Genomic DNA, 21764 nt, shown 5'->3' on the forward strand with positions numbered 1-21764 from the left:
ACGCGCCCTCCAACGCGTCCCGAAAGCTAAAATATCACTCCACCATATCAACAAACCACCAACATTTCACGCATAAGCAGAGACAGCCCGACTACCTACTGTAGACAGCTAGTTAAACTTTATCTTTCAGGAGAAAAAGAAGAACCAACCCGTTTTTGGTATTGTTGGTTCTGTGAATTGATTATACTCATTTTGTACCACAGCCGGTGCCTTGAAATTCCGTCCCGCTTTGTTTCGCTTGCGCGCACCTTTCTAGCCGCAGGGCCTCATCTCTCCAAAACGTCAGCGACGAAATAGTGACCCCCTCCCCTGCTGCTACTACAACCCTTCTAACTAAACCCACCTTTTGACTTTGACCTTTTACATTCATCTCGACTCGATTGCGACTGCGACTCGACTTTTACCAGAGATCCCGCTCTTTTCTACTACTATACGCGCTGAATCTCTGTCTCATACCCTGCGCTGCGCCTTGTCTCACTTCCACTACTACTCCCTCGAGCTCTCTACAGGTGGCTTCTGCTTCATTCAACTCCACCACCTACCTACAACATTCAACTCGACTACCTATACTATCGTCGCGACTTTGTTCATTCTATGCTTTCGACTAGCTTGATGCCGTTGATGAGCTGTTGACCGTCTTCTTTTTCTTCTCTTTTCTCTTCTGGCGATTCTCCCATCACGTTCTCTACCGACTTTGTCTCCACACTCATTCGATAATCTCGTACCCGATCTCTAATAATCTCCTCCAACACCTTCAAACTGGACGACTCAACCTTTTCCGAGGCTACGGCCACCGTATCCGACCCTCTCTCTCCCCCGACTGCCATCATGGAGACGGATATTCCCCCACACGAGGTCCCGCTGCCTGTTCAGACTCCCGATGACACCATGGGAGGTATCGAAGAATCTCCCCACCCCGGTTCAAGCAACGGCTTCCATCATCAACAGAGCACATCCCTTGATCAGGGTCTTGCCAGTCCTCAAAGAGACGACCCTTCATCCAGATATACACCTCCCGTCCAGCCTGCGCCTCCAATCTCCCGTCCAGCCAGCGGCTTATCCAACCCCGCACATCAGGCATACAACGACTACCGGCAAGGCGCGGGCGAGCCTTCATCCAACGGCCGTAATCATGTCGTGATCAAGGTCGGCATGGTGGGCGATGCTCAAATCGGAAAGACTTCTTTGATGGTCAAATACGTCGAAGGAAGCTGGGACGAGGACTACATCCAAACCCTAGGTGTCAACTTTATGGAAAAGACAATCTCTATCCGCAACACGGAAATCACCTTTTCGATTTGGGATCTTGGTGGTCAAAGAGAATTTGTCAACATGTTGCCACTCGTGTGTAACGATGCTGTTGCCATTCTATTCATGTTTGATCTTACGCGCAAGAGCACGTTGAATAGTATCAAGGAGTGGTACCGACAAGGACGAGGTTTCAACAAAACGGCTATCCCTATTCTTGTGGGTACCAAGTATGACCACTTTGTCAACTTTCCCCCTCAAGATCAAGAAGAGATCTCAAATCAGGTATGTCAATCCCATTTGGTCACAACTCGACTAACAACCACAGGCGAGACGATTTGCCAAAGCCATGAGGGCTGCATTAATCTTTTCAAGTACAAGTCATAGCATCAACGTGCAAAAGGTGTGTGGTCCACAAATTTTACTCTACAACTCCTCCTAACAAATCTCAGATCTTCAAGATTGTTCTATCAAAGGCATTCGACCTAAAGTGTACCATTCCCGAAATTGAAAATGTTGGCGAGCCTCTCCTGTTATATCAGTCTGTATAATTGAAACACGGCCATTTACGAGCATTAACATGTTGAACCCCTGACAACATGAACGACACTTACATATGCGATCCAGCATCGCACAGTCCCCAGCAAAAATGCTATCCCTTTTTTAAAGCACTTTTTTTGCCCCAAATTTCTTTTGTTCAATTACATAACATACAAACTGGATCGTCTCCTGTTTCTTTTTCACTCACACACTCACACACTCACACACTCACAACTTGACACTTTATTACGGGATTTCATGGGAAAGAGGTCAGGATCACCTCTGGGAAATAGATAAACATGGGAGGGTTATTGGCGCAGGACCGCATGTGATTGATGTGTGGCAGGGGCAGCGTGTGGTCACTTGAGAGAGAAGTTATTTCAGACAAAGATACAAATCGACTGTTAATCCTGTGTGTATTGGCTTGCAGGGTGCGATCTATGCTACAGTCTTATTCCTCATATCGCCGAAGTCTTCCGTTGATGTACCTCAGTCCTCATATCGTCGAAGTCTTCCATTGATGTACCTCAGGTCGCGGTTTGAAAGTGCCGGCTGGGTCTCATCTCGCGGGAGGTGTACAGGTCGAGTTCGGTACTGCTGTACGTTGGGGTTGCGCTGTCTTGGCGCGGCGCCCTCTTCTCGTGGGAATTTAGGCTTGAATTCCTTCTCTGGTTTACTTCCGCAGCAGCCCATCTTGTTGATGTTGATGTGGTTGTTGTTGTGGTTGTTGTTGTGGTTGATGATGTGGTTGTGGTTGTGGTTGTTGTTGGAGGCTTGCTGGAAGTCTTGTGGTTTGTTTGTTGGTGAAGAAGAAACCATTCTCAACTTGGGAACACCTTGGTTATTTATACTCGAATCTCAAGAATCAGATCACTCTTTTCCAAATATGCTCTGCTCTTTGAGTTCTTTTTCTCAAAGGTTTATGTTGATAAACTTGTAAAATGAAACATCGCAGCACTGTAAGTTTTAGCGATTTACCACTCTTTTGGGAATTAATATTAGATTAAATGTCTTTAAAATTCTCCTAGAAACTTTCTTTATTATAAATTCTAATGTTTTAAATTATATGTCTATACTATATCTATAAACTTTTGCGTAACTGCGTCGAAATAGACGCAGAGTTTCTCATGCTGAGTATGGCCTGGTGATAGGTGGGGCTTCAAAAGACTGGATTAATACGAGTTGAGAGTTATTTCACTGAAAGTTCATAATAGTACATATTTAGTTTAGGCAGAGTTGAGTGTATTCAATCTAGATACTCTAAACGATCAGAGTTTCGGTGTTCCATCAAATCTGATTAACATCCTGCCCCTGCTCGACATCTGCAGAGGCCTCTTTGGCAGCCCTTTCTCTACGAACTGTGACGATTCTCGCAGCAACGTACCACACAAGCGGAGCTAGGACAAGCGCAGAGATACCACAGACGATGGTGATGGTCACAGCCTTGTCAGTCTTGGATTGTTCCGGGGGTCCATCGCGACGGACGATGGGCCATGAGAAGGGTGAGATGGGGAGATAAATACGGTTACTCATTTTGGCGGTGGTGAAGAAGAAATCTGTAAAGTTTGTGGTTCTGAAGTGAGTCTGTCAGTTGATGGTTTCCTAAGTCTGTGATTTGAGTGGTGGGATGGATTTATATAGCAAGATAGACATCTTGAGTGTCTTTTTGGTTGTAAGAAATGCTTTGTCAGATGGTTCTTGTGCCATCTTTGATATAAATCATGAACATCAGTAAAGAAAGCCGAACAATAGCTTTGACAAAGTGAACAAGTAACTCTGTTCAGTTTGACCAAACAAACAGCCTTTGACCTCTACTACAATACCTTGAAAAGACACAGACAGACATGCCTACTCCGTAGAAGAACTGCTCGTCAAGTGCTTATATCTCCCCAACCTCCTACGGGAGGCTCGGATACCTGTGGATCCCCTCCATCAGCAACTCTCCTCGGAGTGGTCATTCCCTGGCCACCATTTCCAAATCTAGAGTATTGTTTCTTTAGAATATGCATCTTTCCCGTCCCTCCCCACAGACTTATTTTCTACGGGCCGCACATCTTGGATCTGGTTCCTGACGATCTGGTGGAGTTACAGGGGCACGATAACCTCACTTTGTGCTTATGATAACTTCATTTTGCTTGTCTATTTAGTGGATAGCAAAACATTGACCTCTGAGCTTTAGGCTACAAAACTAAATAGCCCAATGACCATGGTCCAAGTAGCATGTATTTGCCTACTACTTTCGTCTTTTATGTTTCTACTAGCCAACTTTTCATGTACCTCGATGCCTGCGATAGCATCACTTTGGTGCACCAAACATACATATGCGACATCACCAGAAAGATATCTTGTAAGCGAAAAAGGGAACGTTCCCTGTCCCTTTCGAGGAGACTCTTTATTCCTCTAGACTCTAGTCTACTAACCATATACCATATATAGTAAATAGCGAAACTGTAAAAACAGAAGACCCAATGTTCTGTAATCCATCACTCCTCGCCGTCACAATTGAAATGAGATGTGACGCCATAACGCCCGTTCATGATGTGGGAAAGAAAAGAAAACCAGCGCGCTAGGCAATTGAACTGAAAACGAAAAAAGTCTTTCCGCGATAAGAGTAGTCCATGACGGGTATCTCGTATGCTTGGACTGGAGAAACGAATTTACTTATCATCTTTATCGTCGCCCCATATGGGCGCGTTGAGTGGCTTGCTGACACCGAAACCAACACCAACTGCAATTCCGACGACGAGAAGGATGATGAGTCCCTTGACAATCCAGCGATTGCGCTGGCTGAGGTGGGCCATACAGGTGCAGCGGTTCTTTGCCTTTGCAGCCTTGGCCTGCTTCTTCCAGTGATCCTTTCCTGGCCAAACTTGGCAGTCTGTCTTGCTGGCAAGAGGACTGCACGATGATTTGTGCATGTTTGACTCTGTTCGGGTGTTTGTGACCATAGCCTCGATATCGGTGTCGAAGGGGTTGAGTTTGTCTGTTTGAGGCGTGGATGTTGTACTGATGCGAGGAGTTTCGTTGACTGTGAGAGTTGTGGAAGCAGCCTTTTCGGGAACAGCCAAAGTTGTATCGCCGCTAGGGCGGGATAGTTTTTCGTAGTTTGAAGGCATTTTGATGGTTTTTGTGGTTGGAATTGAACGGTCGAAAGTGTTGGTCGAAAGACGCAACCAAGGGGAGGATGGAGATTAAGATGGTCAGGAGAGCTATCGCGATGGTCAGTCTCAGGTGACTTGTGGCTATGATGTGATGGCTGGTTCAATGCACATGTGAAATGCAATGTGCGACAGTGACACCAGTTGGCAACGGCTGGTACATACCTTTTTATTTTCAATGCTCAAAACGAGACAAAATATGAGTGAAACTCAAATTCGTCGGGAAATGGTTGATTGATGCAAAGCCGCCCGCAAATGTGTGTGTGTGTGTGTGTCGGTCGACGTAATTAGGGGCCGGCAAAAAGTGCCGATACGAGGTAGTATTTGAAGAATAAACTCGCAAAAGAGCGAATTCCACGCGACAAAAGATGAAGACAAACAAAGACAAAGGTTATTATAGACAAAAATGAAGAATAAACCAAACAATCAAAGTTGATCAAAGTCAAAGAGGGAGAGAGTAGAAGAACTGCAGGTGATGGGATAGCCTGTTGGTCTCAGTTCTCTGCAGCTGCATGGATGAATGGGTGGATGGATCGTCGCTTCGTTCAGGTCCAGTGGGTAAGTGCAACGTTGGGATTGGTTACGAGAGGGTCAAGTAATAAGAGCCAAGAAAAGTAGAGAGAGAAACCGAAAATTGTCCTAATGGATAGGAAAACAGACGAGATTGCGGTTGGAATATCAAGAGTTTCAAGGGACAGAGACACAATGCAATGCAAGCAAGATCCCTGGGAAGAGCACTGTAATAAAAGGAAGCAACCTTGACTCTGGTCTTGCCTCTTTCCAAGCCACTGTGACGCGAAAAAGCTAGAGAACGAGGAGTCTAGGAGAGGAGGAAGGAGGGGGGGACAGACCTGGACCTTCCCCTAACTAAACAAACCTAGCCAAGCCCCTGGACTTGCAGCGCTTGGTCCTAAAGCGGGTGCGCTAAGAATGGGCTTGCCGCCTTTGGGTCTGGCGAAAGCTACAGCAGGAGCCAGCGGGGGTCCCCGGCTCTGGGGTCCATAATCTAGCTTCTGAAGGTCCTCTCTCCAGTCATGGACCACTCATGGTATCACCGCGACATCTTTTGCTCAATGTCAGCTAGAGACAAGGTTTATCCCGTCGGTTCGACGATACGCTTTATTTCTCAACTCGATACTCGTACAGCTACAATACGCGTGTTTTCGCATACCAATCCATCGCCAGTTTCCGTTATCCGTCGGCTGTCCCTACGGATCTACATCTAGAAGCCTGCCTGCATCAATAGATAATGTCAGATACCATGTGGCACAACTGCATACATCTAGACCTAATCCAATCCCACGAATGGTAAATGGCTCATTATTGACTATCTTGACGATTTACCCGCATCCTCTCCTCTGCTAAGAAGTAGCTAAGCTAATTCTCGACAGTCTGAACCAACGCCACCGGCATGGCATGGCTCCACGAACCGACTCTTGGCTTTTCCAGGGGCCCTGACTCGCCCCCGATCCCATGTCCCAAGCTTCTATTCCTCAAAGCTCCGTATTTTTGACTGTTAGGCCAAGCATTGACTTTTTTCTTGGTAGCCGAGATGCCGTAATCGTGTGCTTCTACGGATACGATCACGTTTCTCATCGTCTCATGGTATAGTATGATTGAACTACTATGTACATAGTAATAAATGAGACTCTTGCAAATGACGACTGACAAGCGGCTAGAAACTTAGAATTCACCTCAAAATCAGAGCCGAGCCGATTCGAACCAGGAACAAGGCACAGAACATAACAAGGTTTTTGAGGCGGGAGTTGAAAGCCACAGAATTCCAGTTCGCGATTCAACGCAATCGACATTTGAATCGCCACATATCGCAGCATAATTGACAGGAATAGCTCTACTGCTCGGGCCTTTTGATGCGCTTATTCGCTGTGTTTCAACCCGCGGCACAGCATCCACTTGAGTGTTTGAATCCTCTTATCACTCGGTGACATGTCCGTGTATGGCGCAAGGATGTTCCGCGTATAGTGTCTTGAACCTGCTTTATCTGCTCGATGATTTCATTGCTATGCAGATGCAGACAATCTCCGATGGGCTATAGCAAATCCAATATCTACGATATGTGATGGACTGCAAGGTTTGCACAAGTCCTAATCCGTTCCCCCTACCCCGTTCGAGGTATCACTGAGAGGAGGAGTTCCTCGCAGCGTGATTCGCGATATCATTTGGTCGACAGAAAGAGAGTCGAGAACCTGGTCTCTGCGAGTGCTGGGGTCCCTGCATTAGCTCCCTTTTGCCAAGGAATGGGGACAGCATCAGTTCTAGACTTGTCTGGTCACCAACTCCAGTGGCGTTGTATTTCACTCAAATGCTCGATGCTGTACAGTTATCAGTATTGTTTGTTCTATTCATACTAAACAGGTCTGCTATTAGAATCGATGCTATTGGATCAATTGCCACTTGTGGGGTTTCAAGGTACACATTACACATGATGGTGATACCAACACAGACACAAGTCGCATTCATTAACGGCAGTTGATCAACCTCGATACCACGATACCATGATTTACGATTCAAGCAACCGCAGCTAGGGAAATGGCGTGGTCACAATGGACCCTTGATTGCACGGGCGGGAGACAAGGGATTAAAGATCTATCCTGAAGAAGTAAGACTTGCAGCACCGAATTAGGCTGTACGATTGAGTGATTGCCCGAGGTACAACCCAGGCGCACAAGTTAATACAAGTAGGTGACGACAATTGGACGTCGTGTAATAGCATTGAAGGCGCAGTCTACCATTTGACACTGACTGAAATTTGGATCTTACACACAGAGGACCATGATCCATAGCTGATCCTATGACAGAGACAACTTCCATCCAAATTTTTGAATGACCTCTCTCCAATCATGGCCGGTAGATTGCAGATCGCGGGTGTGCCATATCAACTTAAGAGCATTCCAAACCGCTGAAATGTTGCTAACAGGCCATTTACTGTCCAACAATGCAAAATGATCCAACACAACCTTGCGTTGTTGGTCAGAAGAACATGCGCAACCAGCCAAAAAGAGAGGCCACATTGGGAATGATCGCCTCTTTTGTCCTTTGACAATGATGTCAGAAAGACACAAGAGCAACTGTTCGTGGAGCTCGAGAATCGCTGGATGCGTAATAGAGGAGTCGTAACAAACAAAACGAAGATAGATCTGAGCCGCAATCCTGAACGACTCTGCGCTCCTCGAAAGGTAGTAGTCGGTACTGCCTGGTAAATGTTCTTCAATTCTTTGTTCGATTTCTTGGCCTTTGGTGTATAGCTGATCTTGGGGAATATAGGCGAGCGACGAAATCTCGTTAATAATATCGACTAATTCCATCGAACAACCTATCTGCTCATCAACGAGATTACGATCGTTTGACAGACTTGCTTCAATCCTGGTCAAGCTCGCCATCGCTTGATTCACTGTGTCATCATGTGTCGGCTGAGTCGTCTCCATCAAGATGTAGCGAAAACGAAAATACTGCAATACGAACTCGGCCACATCTGAGTCGATGCTCGTTCCGAAACTCTCGAGAAGTGCGAGAGCACCCTGCAGATGATGAAGCCATGTCGAAGAACCATGAGCTATCTCGAGAGACGACAGAAGAACACAGGTAAGCAGATTGCCTTCACTGTCCTGGGAGTCGAGTAAAGCTTGTTGGAGTTGGTGGAGTGCCCGAACCTTGTACTGCATCGAAAGGCCACTGTAATCGGGGCTACCTTTTTGTGACCACTCTGCTGCGCTCATGGACAGGACTGCGTAGAGGAGAGAACCTTGGTAAAACATTCGAGGTATGACTGATGTACGGAAGCCATTCCGAGTTGTATCGACGTAAACTCTGCTGGTAGAGATGACTTCAACATCTGATAACGGTCAGCCAAGAATTTAATTACGAGAGCAAACGTACAATACTGTACAAGAGCATTTTCTATTCCTGTCATCTCATAAGGAAACGGTGAAAGGACGCGCGGAAGTGACGATCTCTGCACAACAACACCACCTTGCGAATCATTGATAGCAACAAGTTCTTGAGTCGAAAGGTTTAAGAAGCTAATGTTTTGAGTAATCGGTATCATATGATGATCATCATCAGATGCTACCACGACAAACTTGAAGGTATTCGAAGAAGACGGAAACACGCAATCATCTCCAATCTTGCGACATCTTTGACAAATTGGCTTTTCCTCGTCACATCTTCGTTTTCGCTTTCGACAGTTGAAGCAGCCTTCTCGGCTTCGGGAGCCACCCGACATGATGCATTGTTGAAAGAAGAGTGAGTGAGTGTATGCATCAACGTTGACGAAGGTGGGGGAACGGATATGCTTCCGATACCACGTGACGGTGATAACATCGTGACCGGACATAAGTTGTTTTGACACTCGTTCTTTTTGACGGCTTAAGCTTTCGTCTTCTCGATTTCCATAGGTAGGGTAAACAGAACAACGCCAAACCACAACCGCACCACCGTGCGCGAGAACTATCTGGATAACAGCTCTAATCTAACATCTATACCACACTTGTTCGATCCAAGTCTCGGAGATTCATTTTTGTTTTACTGTCCTGAGTCTTGCTGTACTGTAGACATCTATCTCGACACCATGTCTGCAGTATCTACCTCACAACCCTCACACTCCTTCCAACCTCCCCCCTCTCAACCTGCTCAACCCTCCCTCTAACTATCTTCCAAACCTCCTCATTAACCTCCTCCACGCTCCCCCCCGCATCAACAACAACAAGATCCTCTTCCTCCTGCGTCCACCCTTCACCCTCATCAAGCCCCAATCCCTGAGCCGCAACATCCTTCCCACCCATAGAAAGTCCCCAGAACAATTCCCGCACGCGTTTCTGCATACCAGACCTTTCGTACACTTCCCCACCCCATCCGCCTCGCGCCTGAGCTTGCTCTTCGGTTAGATCAAGAAAGAGCACAAGGTCAGGACGAGGAAGACCGCGCTCGGGGGCTCGTGCCCAGGGGAGGCTGAGAGAGGGGTTTTGCTTGGCGGCTGAGTAGACTATTCCTGAGTGATAGTAGCGGTCGCAGAGGATAGTTGTTCCTGAAGCTAAAAGGGATTGGATTTGTTTGCTGAAAAAGGGTTGGGTCAGTTGAAGGAAGCCTTTTGGGGTCGTGTGGGTGAGTGACTACTCACACAGCTTCCCAGCGATTTGCGCTAAAGAGCAAATGAATGACATGATCCTCCATTTCTACATTGCTCTTGAGGTAGTTATCAATCATCTGTCCAATAGGTGTAGTTCTGTCTGTACAAATATCAGTCAGCATAGCTGGATACCTACCGTAGAGGTCAACATCAACGTACCGGGGAATCTCATAACCTTGACCTTTTTACCCTCTTCGACAAATCTCTGCTCCAAAAGCTTTACCTGGGTTGTTTTCCCACTTCGGTCCAAGCCTTCCAAAACGATAAAGGCACCTCTGCTGCCTGAAACATCTTGAGTCGCGAGGTCAGACATTGTTGTTGTTATGTGTCCTTGTGGGGAAGGAAAAGTCAGCTATCGTGAGAATAACTTTATTGCGAGACGTGTGGCTTGACCAACCTCGAAGATCAAAGTCTCAGGTATTAATTAATATTCAAGACCGGCGCTGTAGTTGAGAGTTGACTGTTGTTGTTGTGAGTGAGTGGCAAGGTGAAGTAAGTGGCAGGGCAGGGTGGAAAAGGCTGACAGGGTACTAATTCACACTGTCTTGGCCAAGTGGTGGTGCTTCACGTGGGACACACACAGCGCGGGTCAATCAGATCAGATCATGGGTTATCAACAAAGGTTAATTATAATCTGTCCGCACAGATCAAACTTTTCAAGACTACCCAGGTTTTCCAACACAGGCGTGACTCATACAGCCTGAACTCTATGATATCGGTGACTTATAAAAGAAGCTACACCCGCCAAGAAAATTTGGTGGAAGGATCAGATCAAGGAACCCTCTGCTCTGCCGAGCTCAAGAAATCCCGGGTATGGCTAGAATGCTATTCCGAAGTGTGTGACTTGGTATACAGGTACGATTCAAGGACGCCTCGATCTCGCTCTGGGTCACGAACGCACTACACCATATCAGAACTATATACACACTAGTGCAACGGAGAATGAGGTGCCGCTTATTCTACAGCAAGCACACGATGTGTATGGACACTTCGCAGTTAACATGACAATCGAGAAGCTCAGAGGGAGACACTGGTGGCCCTCAAGATCAAGCGACACTGAGAACTATTGTCGCTCTTGTATGGTATATCAGCAGACAGCACCGAGGATCCCGAGATTACTACCAGGGAACATCTCTCGGCTGTCACCATGGGAACTCGTGGGAATGGATTACCTAGTGCCAGCGACCTATTCTATGCATCCAACTTCCAGAGAGATCATTTGGCGAAGCACCATGGCATGATGAGCTCCTTGGATATTGGCAGTCGCTAGGTAGGCAGGAACCTTTTCTTGTGTCTGACACGGGCCCATGGACACGCCCAAAATCGATTTCAAAAGTCAAGACTTTAAGAAATCCGGATTTTATGCCTATAACAGACCATTGTCACCTTGATCGTGGTATCATCCGGCATGCCAGCACCTATAGTCACCGAACGAATTCACCATCACCAGTTCAGGCTCGAATTATACATATACCCGCACAGCCCACCACGCCCAACCCAGAGACTTCACCTAACATGTCATCGACAACAAAACTGAACTACGAGCCACTGTCTTACTCAAGACACACTGCGTCGGGAGTTAAGAACGGAAGTTTTGGATAACCCATCACATCGTCTGGGTAGTATAACAGCAAAGACCTCAACGCTGCTACTGCATTCGAACAGCCCCAGCAATAGATAGCGTCCCTATCCATCGCCTTCCAATACATCTTCTTCACACAATGACAGTACTCTTTCACCAGCCTAAGGAAGATGAGGATGGCAAAACACACTCTCCTTCTGGTCCTCGTTCCGCCTCTGCTTCCCCTTCTCGGCGGTCATCCAACTGTGTTCCTACTTTCCAACGCACGGCACAGAACCCATAGCCTTTCCGGCCATGGTTCTCCATGCATATGCGATCCTTGTCCAGACACAACGGCTCGTCCTTGGCGGGCTGGAAGTTGAAGGTGGCCTTCAGTTTAGAAAGGCTTTCTCCCTTCCAGCCTTCCAGAGCATAACTGGCCCAGTTAGTGTCAGTCCGGCTCGCCGGCCGTCTGAACCCATTAGATATCGCCCAATTTTCAGAGCGCTGAGGCTTAGTCGCCAGCATGATCCCTCCTTGGCGGCTCATTTTGACACTCGGGAGAGTGCCGCCGCGACCCATCCCCCTGCAATGCCATCATTAACGGGGAACTCAAACTGCCGACAACATGCAACGGGCTCTGCGTCCTCGAGTATCTTGAAATACTCGCTGGAATGCTTAGCTCCAGGCTTCAGGGGGTTGGCACGCCCATCTTCGAGGGCGTGCGCCTGTACAGCGGTGGTCTTGTTGCGGATAAGAGTGTTCATCTTGTCAGCAGCAGCAGTTGTTGTTGTTGTTGTCGTCGTCGCTGTCCAAAAAGGCAACCCGATATACGTACAGCTGAGCCATGCCGGCGTGAACAAGTTTGCACTACAGCACGAAGTACTTGACCTCGTCCTAGGGCGTAAATGCCCCAAGATTACAAAATCTAGAACCAGGTGTGCGGACACCCAGCATGTTTAATTCCAACATGAATTACCTAATAGATGTCCGTCTGAACAACGCCTCGTCAAGACACATTCATCCTCTCTCCGCAAGACAGTCAAGACACAATCAAGGCTCCTCAGACTCCCAATAATCTCAAAACAAGCCCTTGGCCTCAATATAAAAAGTCAAGTCCTGAATATAACTATGCACCATCAACCGGGTCTTCTTGCTCTGGAGTCTTGACCCCATTTTATCAACCCTCAGTTACAAATTCCTCACGTCACTCGCGTGAGAGGGCTAACAGCCGGGTCTAGCCTCAGCAGGGACACGCGAAAGAAGCTTAGCCTGGCCTTGTTGGTCTCGCCGGCCTTGTTAAACAAAAATAAATAGCCTAAAACATATCGTCCAAGTAGCATAACCCGGTCTACTAATTTCGTCTCTTATGTTGATACTGATGACGTGACGACAAGCCTTCAGGGCTGCAGCCACTGCGGAGACTGGATTTAAACGGATATGCATCATGACGATCTTTTCCAATAATCAACCTGTCAATCGCTTTGCGCCTATAAGTCTACTCCAGCTACTTTAAGTCGACTACCTCTCAGCATAACCTACACGCAAGATCCTGCATCCACATCCCGCTCTCTCCGATAGTGGAGGGTTAGCCCGCAGTGGGGTGGAACTCGGAGTCATACTCGGGCCATGATACGGAAACTGGAGTCGCCGATCAATTCTTTTTCCAAAACCTCACTTCTTCGTAACCATTTCAACACGTAAACAGCCAAGCCCCTTCTTCAACATGGTCAACGATCACATCCTCACCCTGTCATGCCCCGACAAGTCCGGCATCGTCTATGCCGTGACTGGCATCTTTGCCGACAACAAGCACAACATTCTCGACCTCCAGCAATTCTCCGATCCCGTCTCTGAGCGTTTCTTTATGCGAGTTCACTTTGGTCCTACCGAGACAGAGTCCACAGAGCACCTTGCTCAAGCTTTTGATAAGCTCGCCGCAGAGTACAAGATGGAATACGATATTCGTCCCGTCGCCCGCAAGACCCGAGTCCTCATCATGGTCTCCAAGATCGGTCACTGCCTCAATGATCTTCTCTTCCGCATGAAGACCGGCCAACTTCGAATGGAGGTTCCCGTCATCGTGTCCAACCACCCCGAATACGCCGCCCTCGCCGAGAGCTACGGAATTGAGTTCCACCACCTCCCCGTGACAAAGGACACCAAGGCTCAGCAGGAGGGACAAGTTCTCGAGCTCTGCAAGAAGCACGGCATTGAGCTTATCGTTCTGGCTCGTTACATGCAGGTTCTCTCTCCTACATTGTGCGAGGCCATGTCTGGACGCATCATCAACATCCACCACAGTTTCCTGCCTTCTTTCAAGGGAGCCAAGCCTTACCACCAGGCTTACGAGCGCGGTGTCAAGATCATCGGTGCTACCGCTCACTTTGTCACTGCTGATTTGGATGAGGGTCCTATTATTGAGCAGCGTATTGCCCGTGTTGATCACGCCATGAGCCCCAAGGATTTGTCCGAGGAGGGATCTAATGTTGAGAGTCAAGTGCTTGCTGCTGCTGTGCGGTGGTATGCTGAAAAGAGACTTTTCCTCAACGGTCACAAGACTGTTGTGTTTAACTAGATGTAAATAGCGTTAATAAAAGTTATCTTTTGGTTTATTATCATTTAACCTTTTTTAACCATTTGAGTGCGCTTCCATGTATCTATTACGAGTTTTTGCAGCGATATCCAGGGCTTATATATAGACATACGGACAACCAAAGTATAGCTGTTCCTCTGTTCCAGAGATCTCCCCGAATAGCTCAGCTGGAAGAGCGTTCGACTGTAATTGTTATATGTCATCGAAAGGTCACTTGTTCGATCCAGGTTTCGGGGATTCCCTTTTTTTTGCAAATCACTCTGAATGAGGGTGTCATCTTGAATCCGTAGGATTCTTTCTTTTTTTCTCTTTTTCTTTATTTGCATTATTTCCATTATCCCACAACATATAAGAACCCTGCTATATAGAATAAAAAAAATATTAATTAATTACAAGTCGAGATAGTAATTAAGATAGCTCAGTAGAGACTAATAGAATCGCTATCTAATTATTAAATTTCAAGGAACACCCACATCAAAGAATCGCTACCTACCTGGCACCCCCAGAATAGCTTTTAAGGCTCTGAGGGCTAGAAAACATTGAGCTTGAACGAAATGGAGCAAAAAGAATCATCCCCGAAACCTGGATCGAACAAGTGACCTTTCGATGACGGTAGCAATTACAGTCGAACGCTCTTCCAGCTGAGCTATTCGGGGAGATCTCCGAGATCGGAGGAATAGCCATTTGACGTTGTGGGAGAGAAGCTAATGGTAGTATATACAGATAGACGTCAAGCGACAGAGAAGCAATAACTGGAACCGAGGTTCGCATCGCATGCATTAATCATCTTGGTCGACTTTCTTTTCTTTTCTTTTCTATCCTCTCTTCATCAATTCCGAGCTTGATTGCAACATATACTACCATCGCTATACTGTGTGGTGTCGCAGGTGTCGTGTTTTTACTGGACCTACCCTAGGGCAATGTCACAATCCGTGGAACAGTGGACATCGACAGCGGAATAATCTAGTAGACGCGATGTAGAGCATATTGTCTATATCTCTGTATTTAAATTGTCTAGTCTTATATGTTTACAACGTCAGTGAGGGCGCTCGGTTGTTGCTCCTCTCATCCTATCGTCAAAACACCAAAATCCCACCATGAGTAATGTAGGAGGTCCATTCACAGGTCAATAAGCACGTTGATTCTTAGACTTTATCAGTTGAATTGAATTCAGATTTTTAAAGACAAAAAAGTAACCACACAATTAAACAGAACTCCAGCGCTTGGTAGCCTGCGAGAAGAGAATCCAATCCAACGCCATGCTCGCATACCCATCATTGTCCGTTACCGTTACCCATTATTCCATATACTCATACCATATTCTCATCAAGTTGCGTCTTCGTCATGTGCACTACCACTTTCCCACAACTCAAAACTTTCTCCCGTTCCTTCGATAGGTTCCAAAACAGCAGCTTTTGATGTTCCTTCTGTAGGCTTGGCCATGAGGTTATCAATATCTTCTTGTGTAGCGATTTCCTCCAACTCTGGCAGGCTGCTAGGCTCGAGAGACTCTAGACTTGACTCTGGAATGGTGCTTAACTCCGGAAGGCTGCTGATCTCTGGTTCATCTTCTGGTACAATGATGACTGATGTCTCATCGCACCCTTCAGCGTAAAAGTCGGCAGTGTTCATTTCTCCCAATGCGACGCGTTCTTTCTCCACCACCATGTCGTCAGCTCTAGGTGAGCGACGAGTTTGGGATACATCATCAGGAGGAGGAACATTCTCCTTGTCGCGACCTTCAGCGCGATCTCTGTTGCGTTTGCGCTCGCTTTCCTCGTCGGATGAAATATCGAGTGTGCATGTGCTATGTTGAAGAAGGTTGGTCATTTCTTGCTCGGGAGTATCTTCGTGAATCTCAAAGAACCAGCTGGCCTTCATGTCTGGTACTGGTAGGACGGGTTCCTTGGGAGGCGCCGACTTGGCACTATATCCAGGAATGGTGCCCTTGAGAGCAGCATCGAGAGAAAAGGGAGCGGCAGCGCCAAGAAGAGTGGGAGGGTCAATACGTCCAAGAGTGCGTCGTCGACTTGGTCCAAGACCAGATGATCGTTTGGTTCGGGTAGGGGATCGGCCAGCGGGAGTAGCATGAATGGGAGAGGACTTTGAGATGCCACTTGTCTTTGCTGCCGGAGACTTTGGTTGAAGAGTGCGACGGGAGGATTTGGTTGGACTGAGGCGACTGGGGATTGCAGAGGGAGCGGGTAGAGCAGGTAGAGATGGAGTCTTGAGGACAAAAGCTGATGGTTTGAGAATATCCTTGGTCAAGTCTTTTGATCCCTTGGATCGTTTGGCAAAAGCTGAAGGATCAACATTTTCGAAGTCGTCGGTATCAATCAGTTCAGCTTTTCGTTTGCCGGCAGTTGGAGGAGTAATAGCTGATGATGAAAAGGTTAGTGATGACGATCAAACGGGTGACCATCTCCACCTACCATTTTGCCTATTCTTAATACTTGTGAGGGATTGAAGTCTGGACCCATCAAGGGGAGCAAACGGTTGACGTGTAACGGTCGCCATGGTTCAATAGTGGAGGAGTGTTTGTTTCTTGTTTATTATTTATCGCGTGAACCGAAACCAAAGCAAAGCAGAGAGGATGATGGATGATGGAAAGGCAAAAGTGGGAGAGGAGCGGGTAGAAAAGAGGTGCCAAAGGTGGGTTTTTGGTGTGGGAGGGGGTCGCGCGTGGAGGGAGATGCCGGGTTTAAGGGAAGGGAGGGAGGGACCCCGGCCAGTGCAAGTTGAGCGCGAAAGTGGGCGTATTCCGTGCCTTGGACCCGACGTGAACGTGAGATGGACGTGCCAGTGGATGAAGACCACTGAAACTATAAACTTTTAGTGGATGTTACAGGGAAGGAATCAAGGGAGGAATGCTGGAATCGCGATCTTTCGTGTCTACTATTAAACTAATGGAAGAGACGAAATGAGATGAGATGATGAAACGATTGATTTGATTTGCTTTGCTTTTTGCTGAAGAAATGCATTGACTTTGATTTAGTAGTAGTTGATGCCTCAGGTTAACTTCCCCTCACCTCACCTCAATTAATGGACGCGCCCATGTTCGTATCACTCGTCACCGCCCAAGTACTCTCTTGATGATTCGTTCACTTGAATCAAAACCTTGGCCTTGTGGGACATGAGCTAAAACTCCACAAGCGTCAACCCAGTTTCTTACATCGTACCCAATCGTCGCGTCCATGCCTACCAAGTGTCTAGCGCCTGTATGCAAGGCAGATGCACTAGATGTACCAGATGTAGTCAGATGCATCTAGATAGATGCAAGGGAGGGCAGAGCATTCATCTCTATCTCATCAAACACTCTACCGTGTCGTGTCTCTACTACAATACTTCTACCCGTCTCTGAGCATCTCTTCCGTCAAAACACCTCCTGAATAGCTGCAAATATCCGTCAAAGTCACATTGTCTGTTGTCCCATGGTCACTTATATGCGGCCGTCTTATCACAACATGATTAGTTTCGAGAGATAATTGGTCCTCAACTAATCCCTGACGATACTTGATCGCCAACCAGATCATCAAACTCCACCCAGCAAACCCCTGCAAAGTGTAACTATCGGATCGAGTGTTTCTATTAAAAAGGTCAGGCCATCCGCGAACTCGCGTCGTGTCCGTGTTGGAACCCCTCCCAATGATACTTGTAAGTATGCAGCGCCGCTCTAACTAATGCAATAAACTGCGACCTGGAGGCTGGGAATGAGACACGATCGCCGGTGTTGCCATTTGACACATTGCCTACTGAGTCTACCATATTACTTTGACGCCTGACTTTAACCAGCCCTCGACAGGTTGCACAGCACCATGCAGAATTGCCTCGATGCCAACTCAGTGTCACCTGCCTCAATAAATATTGCCGACTCACATTAGTTGCCATTAGCCAAGGCCGCGGAAGACCTGCCGACCTACATATGTTATCACAAAGGCTGCAGCAAAATAACCAAATATCTCTATTAGCTGCTTCTGTCAAGTACTAATAATACTGTCGTGTCTGAGGTGTTTCATAGTGCCCTATCGCTCCCTCTTTTTCCTTGCTGTTCAACCTTCTAGCCCAATCATTTATCCTCGTAAAGATGGCGTGCTCCAAAGTTTGCTGGCCTACTTGCAACTTCATCGTCCCGCTCAAGTCCATGCGGTTGAGCTGATTTAATTTGGTTGCTGGCCAGGTCTTCGACTAAATCGTGAGACGATGCAGGGAACGCGCCTGGGACTGTCTCATCATGGTGAATTTGATGTTCTGGACTGGCTCGATAGGTATTAACTTGGTCGAAGCCAAGGTCATGGTTGCTTCGTTGAGTACCAGATGTCTTGACTTGGTCGAGGCCGAGGTCATGGTTGCTGTGCTGAATACCAGAAGGCTTGACTTGATCGAAGCCAAGGTCATGATGTCTGTATTGAATACCGGCTGGCTTGACTTGGTCGAAACCAAGGTCGTGATTGCTTCGTTGAATGGCAGATGTCTGGATATCGTCGAAAAGATCGTGCCGGAGAACTGCAGGCGGACTGGCCGGTGCCTTGGTATCAGTTCGAAGTTGGTGAATTGAGGGTGGATAGGCTGGCGTAGTCACATCTTTGCTTAACCTGTGGTTCCCGTGAACATGAAAAGCTGGCTCAATGTCTGTAGTATCGTTGCTTAACCTGTGGTTCCCGTGAACATGAAGGGCCGGCAAAACTGGGTCTTTGCCAATATCATGAATATGAACAAGTGTCGCATCGGTTGGTGCAACTGGGTCCAAGGCAATAGAGCTCTCTCGTCTCTTGCTGCCACGGCGGCTGATAGGAGTTGAAGGAGATTTCTCGGATTGGTTTTCAGGAATGCACGGAAGACACTCATCGCGCTCTATATCAGGAGATGGTTTCTTGCTGCAGGTGTTTGAAGACGAGCATGAACAACTCAGTGGTGACTCCATTGGAGGATGAGAGGTATACCCACTGGCGTTACTGGGCTTCCGACACTTTTCTCTTCCCCTGATTTCATCTTCCATTTGAATCAGAGTACTGCAAGGCTTACAGCATCCTGCAAAGCAATCTCGGTTCTCATTACCGTCGATTTCGTAGAATTCTCGAATATCATATCGGAGGTCGGTAAGCAAATGACCATACACTAGACTGTTAGATGGGTTCAATACATACACACACAGGATACCCACAAGGAAAACAGACGGAAGCAAAAATACAACAATCCGTCGAAAAGACAGGGTAGATTGGAGACTCCTAGTGTTTCTCCCGAGTCTCGTAGATGCCGTTGTGTCTGTCGATGGCTTCATCTAAGCGTTTTCTGGTGCGGCCGTAGGCGACACATGGGCAACAACAAGTCTCGGCTGAAATCTTTGAGGATGGGTAATCTTTGTCTATAAACATCCATTTTCCAATCTTTTCGGAAGGGCCGCGATGATCAACTGGGAGATGATCAACTGGCTGTGCCGGGTAGGGTTTCTCAACTAATTGTGTCGGGACGAAGGAAAGAGTCGGGGCATCAGTAGCTACAACGGTTGGTTGAGAACTCATCGTTGGCTAGAAGGATAAAAGAATGATGGTAGAAATGAAAACGGGGACGAATGAATGTATTGGGAGAAGTCGAAGAGTTGAACGTGAAGAGGTTGGAGGAGGAAAGCTGTGTTGGGGCGAATCGAGGTAAAAGAGGGAGTGTGCATTTGAACGGAAGGCACGAGTGGTGAAGAGCCACCTCAGTTCACATCGTGCGAATTGGTATGAAAATACTAAGGTAGGCAGGTGCCTCATTGACCAGAGTCACCTGCCTAGAGGCAGATTCTCAGAAGCATGATTGCCCGATCCTGGTTACAGTAGAGACAAGTACAGTCAAGGATTCTGTAAACCTGATGACCGACACATGATTGGGGTCAGCAAACACATTAATACAAGTCTATCGTGTGTCTCATGCAACTTTTAAACAAAACTCCATCAATGCGTCCGTATGCTATACTTCCAACTCCCATGACTTGCCAGAGGATCCCTAGGCCCGTCCCAGACTGGACACCAAGATTCCTTCGCCCCTTCTTCTGCCCTAGCTCTCGAATCTTGAACCATCTTCATGATAAACTTGCTATCCTGCAGCTCGTCGTGATCATCCTGGTCCTGGGATAACCATCCCTCTCGTATTCCATCTCCCGAATCGAGTCGATGATCAAGTGGCCTAAGTCCAAGAGATTCGGTGCTGCTCAATCTCTCTGATCGTAATCGTACAGGCTGACCTGTTAACATGGCCATTTCCACATCCAAGTCAATCATTCCAGCTGAGGGCTGATTCGTAGGGCGAGATGGTATTGGGGATGCACGTGTGCTGGAACTCATCCATCTGAAGTGTCTTTTAATCATAGAAGCTCGTGATCGGTCGCGCCCATCGGTTTGTGTCTGTCGTTGTCGTCTTCGTTTTCGAATATGATGCTCAATCAATAAATTGAGTGAAGGCAAACAGGCGCAAACAAATCCAATGGTTATTTCAAGATTCCTAGACATGTTAGACAAGAGCCAGACATGATGGATTGAAACATACGTTAGAATGGCAATTGGAGTATAGTCCACGGTGATGTCGTCAGAGTTGAGAAAGTCAACCGCTTTTGCCACTCGAAAAACTGTTAGAGCCGTCGCAATCCCCCCAGCTCCCAGAAGCAACACAATCTTGATTCGCTTCCCGACAGATAAACTAAGTCGACATGTCAACGGTATTGGTACGAGAAGGATTAAAAGGTCGGTAACGATTGATAGCGATAAATCCGAAAAGAATATCTTTCGCTGGTTGAGGCAATGGGCGTTGCGGACTTTCGGGTCCCAATATGTTCGGATAGGATAACAATTAACGATTCGTAAAATCTGGATTGGGATGTATGCGACCAGCAATGCCCAAATAAATATTCGAATTCCTTTCGAGACTCGTGGTTCGACCGCAAAGACTCGTGCCATGAGGAGGAGGATGGTCGCTTTGGTGAAGAAGGAGGCGGGGATATACACAACGGTACTGGCGTAAAACCACTAGAAATATTAGATGAGCCTTTGGGTGAGTGTAATGTAACTTACCTTGAGCCAGTTGTAGTATTCCGGTTTGCGTATCTCCCAAGCATGATAACCTGCTCCATATCGTGCCACTATCTTGTCAGCGAAGTAGATATTGAGAGGGATGTAGGTACATACTCATTAAAACTGTTGTGCAGTACATAATTACACAGACCTATAAAGTTAGCAAGAACCGACTGACAATAAAGGGTTGTCGTACAAATGCTGCTATACATGTCCCTATAATTGTCAGCTTGGTCTTCGCTCTTGACACAGTTTTTGTACGTACAATCTTCAACCGCTATATTGCGATTAATAGTGCGCTTAACATAAACTCGTACAAGAAAGAAAACTGTAACAAAAGATACACAAATGACTGTCAAGGCGATATTGAGCGTCCAGTACACATCCTCCGGGTTGCTGTAATCAGGAACAACCCCTGGAGGAGCATTTCGATTCGAGTCGGGACCTGTTGCATTCCACATGACATGGA

The 21764-nt window shown here is 47.1% G+C and overlaps 9 protein-coding genes and 2 non-coding genes across 11 annotated transcripts; 3 read left to right on the forward strand and 8 right to left on the reverse strand.

Moving 5' to 3' along the window:
- Positions 1-828: 828 nt before the first annotated feature.
- On the forward strand, positions 829-1799 carry SPG1 (septum-promoting GTP-binding protein 1; the record flags this gene model as incomplete). The annotated part of the gene is made up of 3 exons (XM_044857077.1): positions 829-1533; positions 1577-1651; positions 1701-1799. The coding sequence occupies 3 exons, from the start codon at positions 829-831 to the stop codon at positions 1797-1799; spliced, it is 879 nt and encodes a 292-aa protein (XP_044704390.1).
- A 478-nt stretch (positions 1800-2277) lies between these two features.
- FPOAC1_012728 (uncharacterized protein) lies at positions 2278-2607 on the reverse strand (the record flags this gene model as incomplete). Its single annotated transcript, XM_044857078.1, has 1 exon — positions 2278-2607. The coding sequence occupies one exon, from the start codon at positions 2605-2607 to the stop codon at positions 2278-2280; it is 330 nt and encodes a 109-aa protein (XP_044704391.1).
- A 468-nt stretch (positions 2608-3075) lies between these two features.
- Positions 3076-4904, reverse strand: FPOAC1_012729 (uncharacterized protein; the record flags this gene model as incomplete). The annotated part of the gene is made up of 2 exons (XM_044857079.1): positions 3076-3361; positions 4450-4904. 2 exons carry the CDS (start codon positions 4902-4904, stop codon positions 3076-3078), a joined length of 741 nt encoding a protein of 246 aa, XP_044704392.1.
- A 2852-nt stretch (positions 4905-7756) lies between these two features.
- On the reverse strand, positions 7757-9287 carry FPOAC1_012730 (uncharacterized protein; the record flags this gene model as incomplete). The annotated part of the gene is made up of 3 exons (XM_044857080.1): positions 7757-8799; positions 8844-8963; positions 9047-9287. 3 exons carry the CDS (start codon positions 9285-9287, stop codon positions 7757-7759), a joined length of 1404 nt encoding a protein of 467 aa, XP_044704393.1.
- A 260-nt stretch (positions 9288-9547) lies between these two features.
- FPOAC1_012731 (uncharacterized protein) lies at positions 9548-10405 on the reverse strand (the record flags this gene model as incomplete). The annotated part of the gene is made up of 3 exons (XM_044857081.1): positions 9548-10019; positions 10084-10192; positions 10252-10405. 3 exons carry the CDS (start codon positions 10403-10405, stop codon positions 9548-9550), a joined length of 735 nt encoding a protein of 244 aa, XP_044704394.1.
- Positions 10406-11827: 1422 nt separating this feature from the next.
- Positions 11828-12420, reverse strand: FPOAC1_012732 (uncharacterized protein; the record flags this gene model as incomplete). Its single annotated transcript, XM_044857082.1, has 2 exons — positions 11828-12089; positions 12209-12420. 2 exons carry the CDS (start codon positions 12418-12420, stop codon positions 11828-11830), a joined length of 474 nt encoding a protein of 157 aa, XP_044704395.1.
- Positions 12421-13379: 959 nt separating this feature from the next.
- Positions 13380-14231, forward strand: FPOAC1_012733 (uncharacterized protein; the record flags this gene model as incomplete). Its single annotated transcript, XM_044857083.1, has 1 exon — positions 13380-14231. The coding sequence occupies one exon, from the start codon at positions 13380-13382 to the stop codon at positions 14229-14231; it is 852 nt and encodes a 283-aa protein (XP_044704396.1).
- Positions 14232-14401: 170 nt separating this feature from the next.
- Positions 14402-14486, forward strand: FPOAC1_012734. The gene has a single exon. It is a non-coding gene; the product is annotated as a tRNA-Tyr (tRNA).
- Positions 14487-14821: 335 nt separating this feature from the next.
- Positions 14822-14905, reverse strand: FPOAC1_012735. The gene has a single exon. It is a non-coding gene; the product is annotated as a tRNA-Tyr (tRNA).
- Positions 14906-15575: 670 nt separating this feature from the next.
- FPOAC1_012736 (uncharacterized protein) lies at positions 15576-16766 on the reverse strand (the record flags this gene model as incomplete). The annotated part of the gene is made up of 2 exons (XM_044857084.1): positions 15576-16627; positions 16682-16766. 2 exons carry the CDS (start codon positions 16764-16766, stop codon positions 15576-15578), a joined length of 1137 nt encoding a protein of 378 aa, XP_044704397.1.
- A 1549-nt stretch (positions 16767-18315) lies between these two features.
- On the reverse strand, positions 18316-21756 carry FPOAC1_012737 (uncharacterized protein; the record flags this gene model as incomplete). The annotated part of the gene is made up of 7 exons (XM_044857085.1): positions 18316-19364; positions 20212-20729; positions 20775-21250; positions 21296-21363; positions 21410-21446; positions 21492-21511; positions 21561-21756. 7 exons carry the CDS (start codon positions 21754-21756, stop codon positions 18316-18318), a joined length of 2364 nt encoding a protein of 787 aa, XP_044704398.1.
- Positions 21757-21764: the final 8 nt, after the last annotated feature.

This window comes from Fusarium poae, chromosome 4, assembly GCF_019609905.1.
Source record: "Fusarium poae strain DAOMC 252244 chromosome 4, whole genome shotgun sequence".
In the NCBI taxonomy this organism is placed as follows: Eukaryota; Fungi; Ascomycota; class Sordariomycetes; order Hypocreales; family Nectriaceae; genus Fusarium; species Fusarium poae.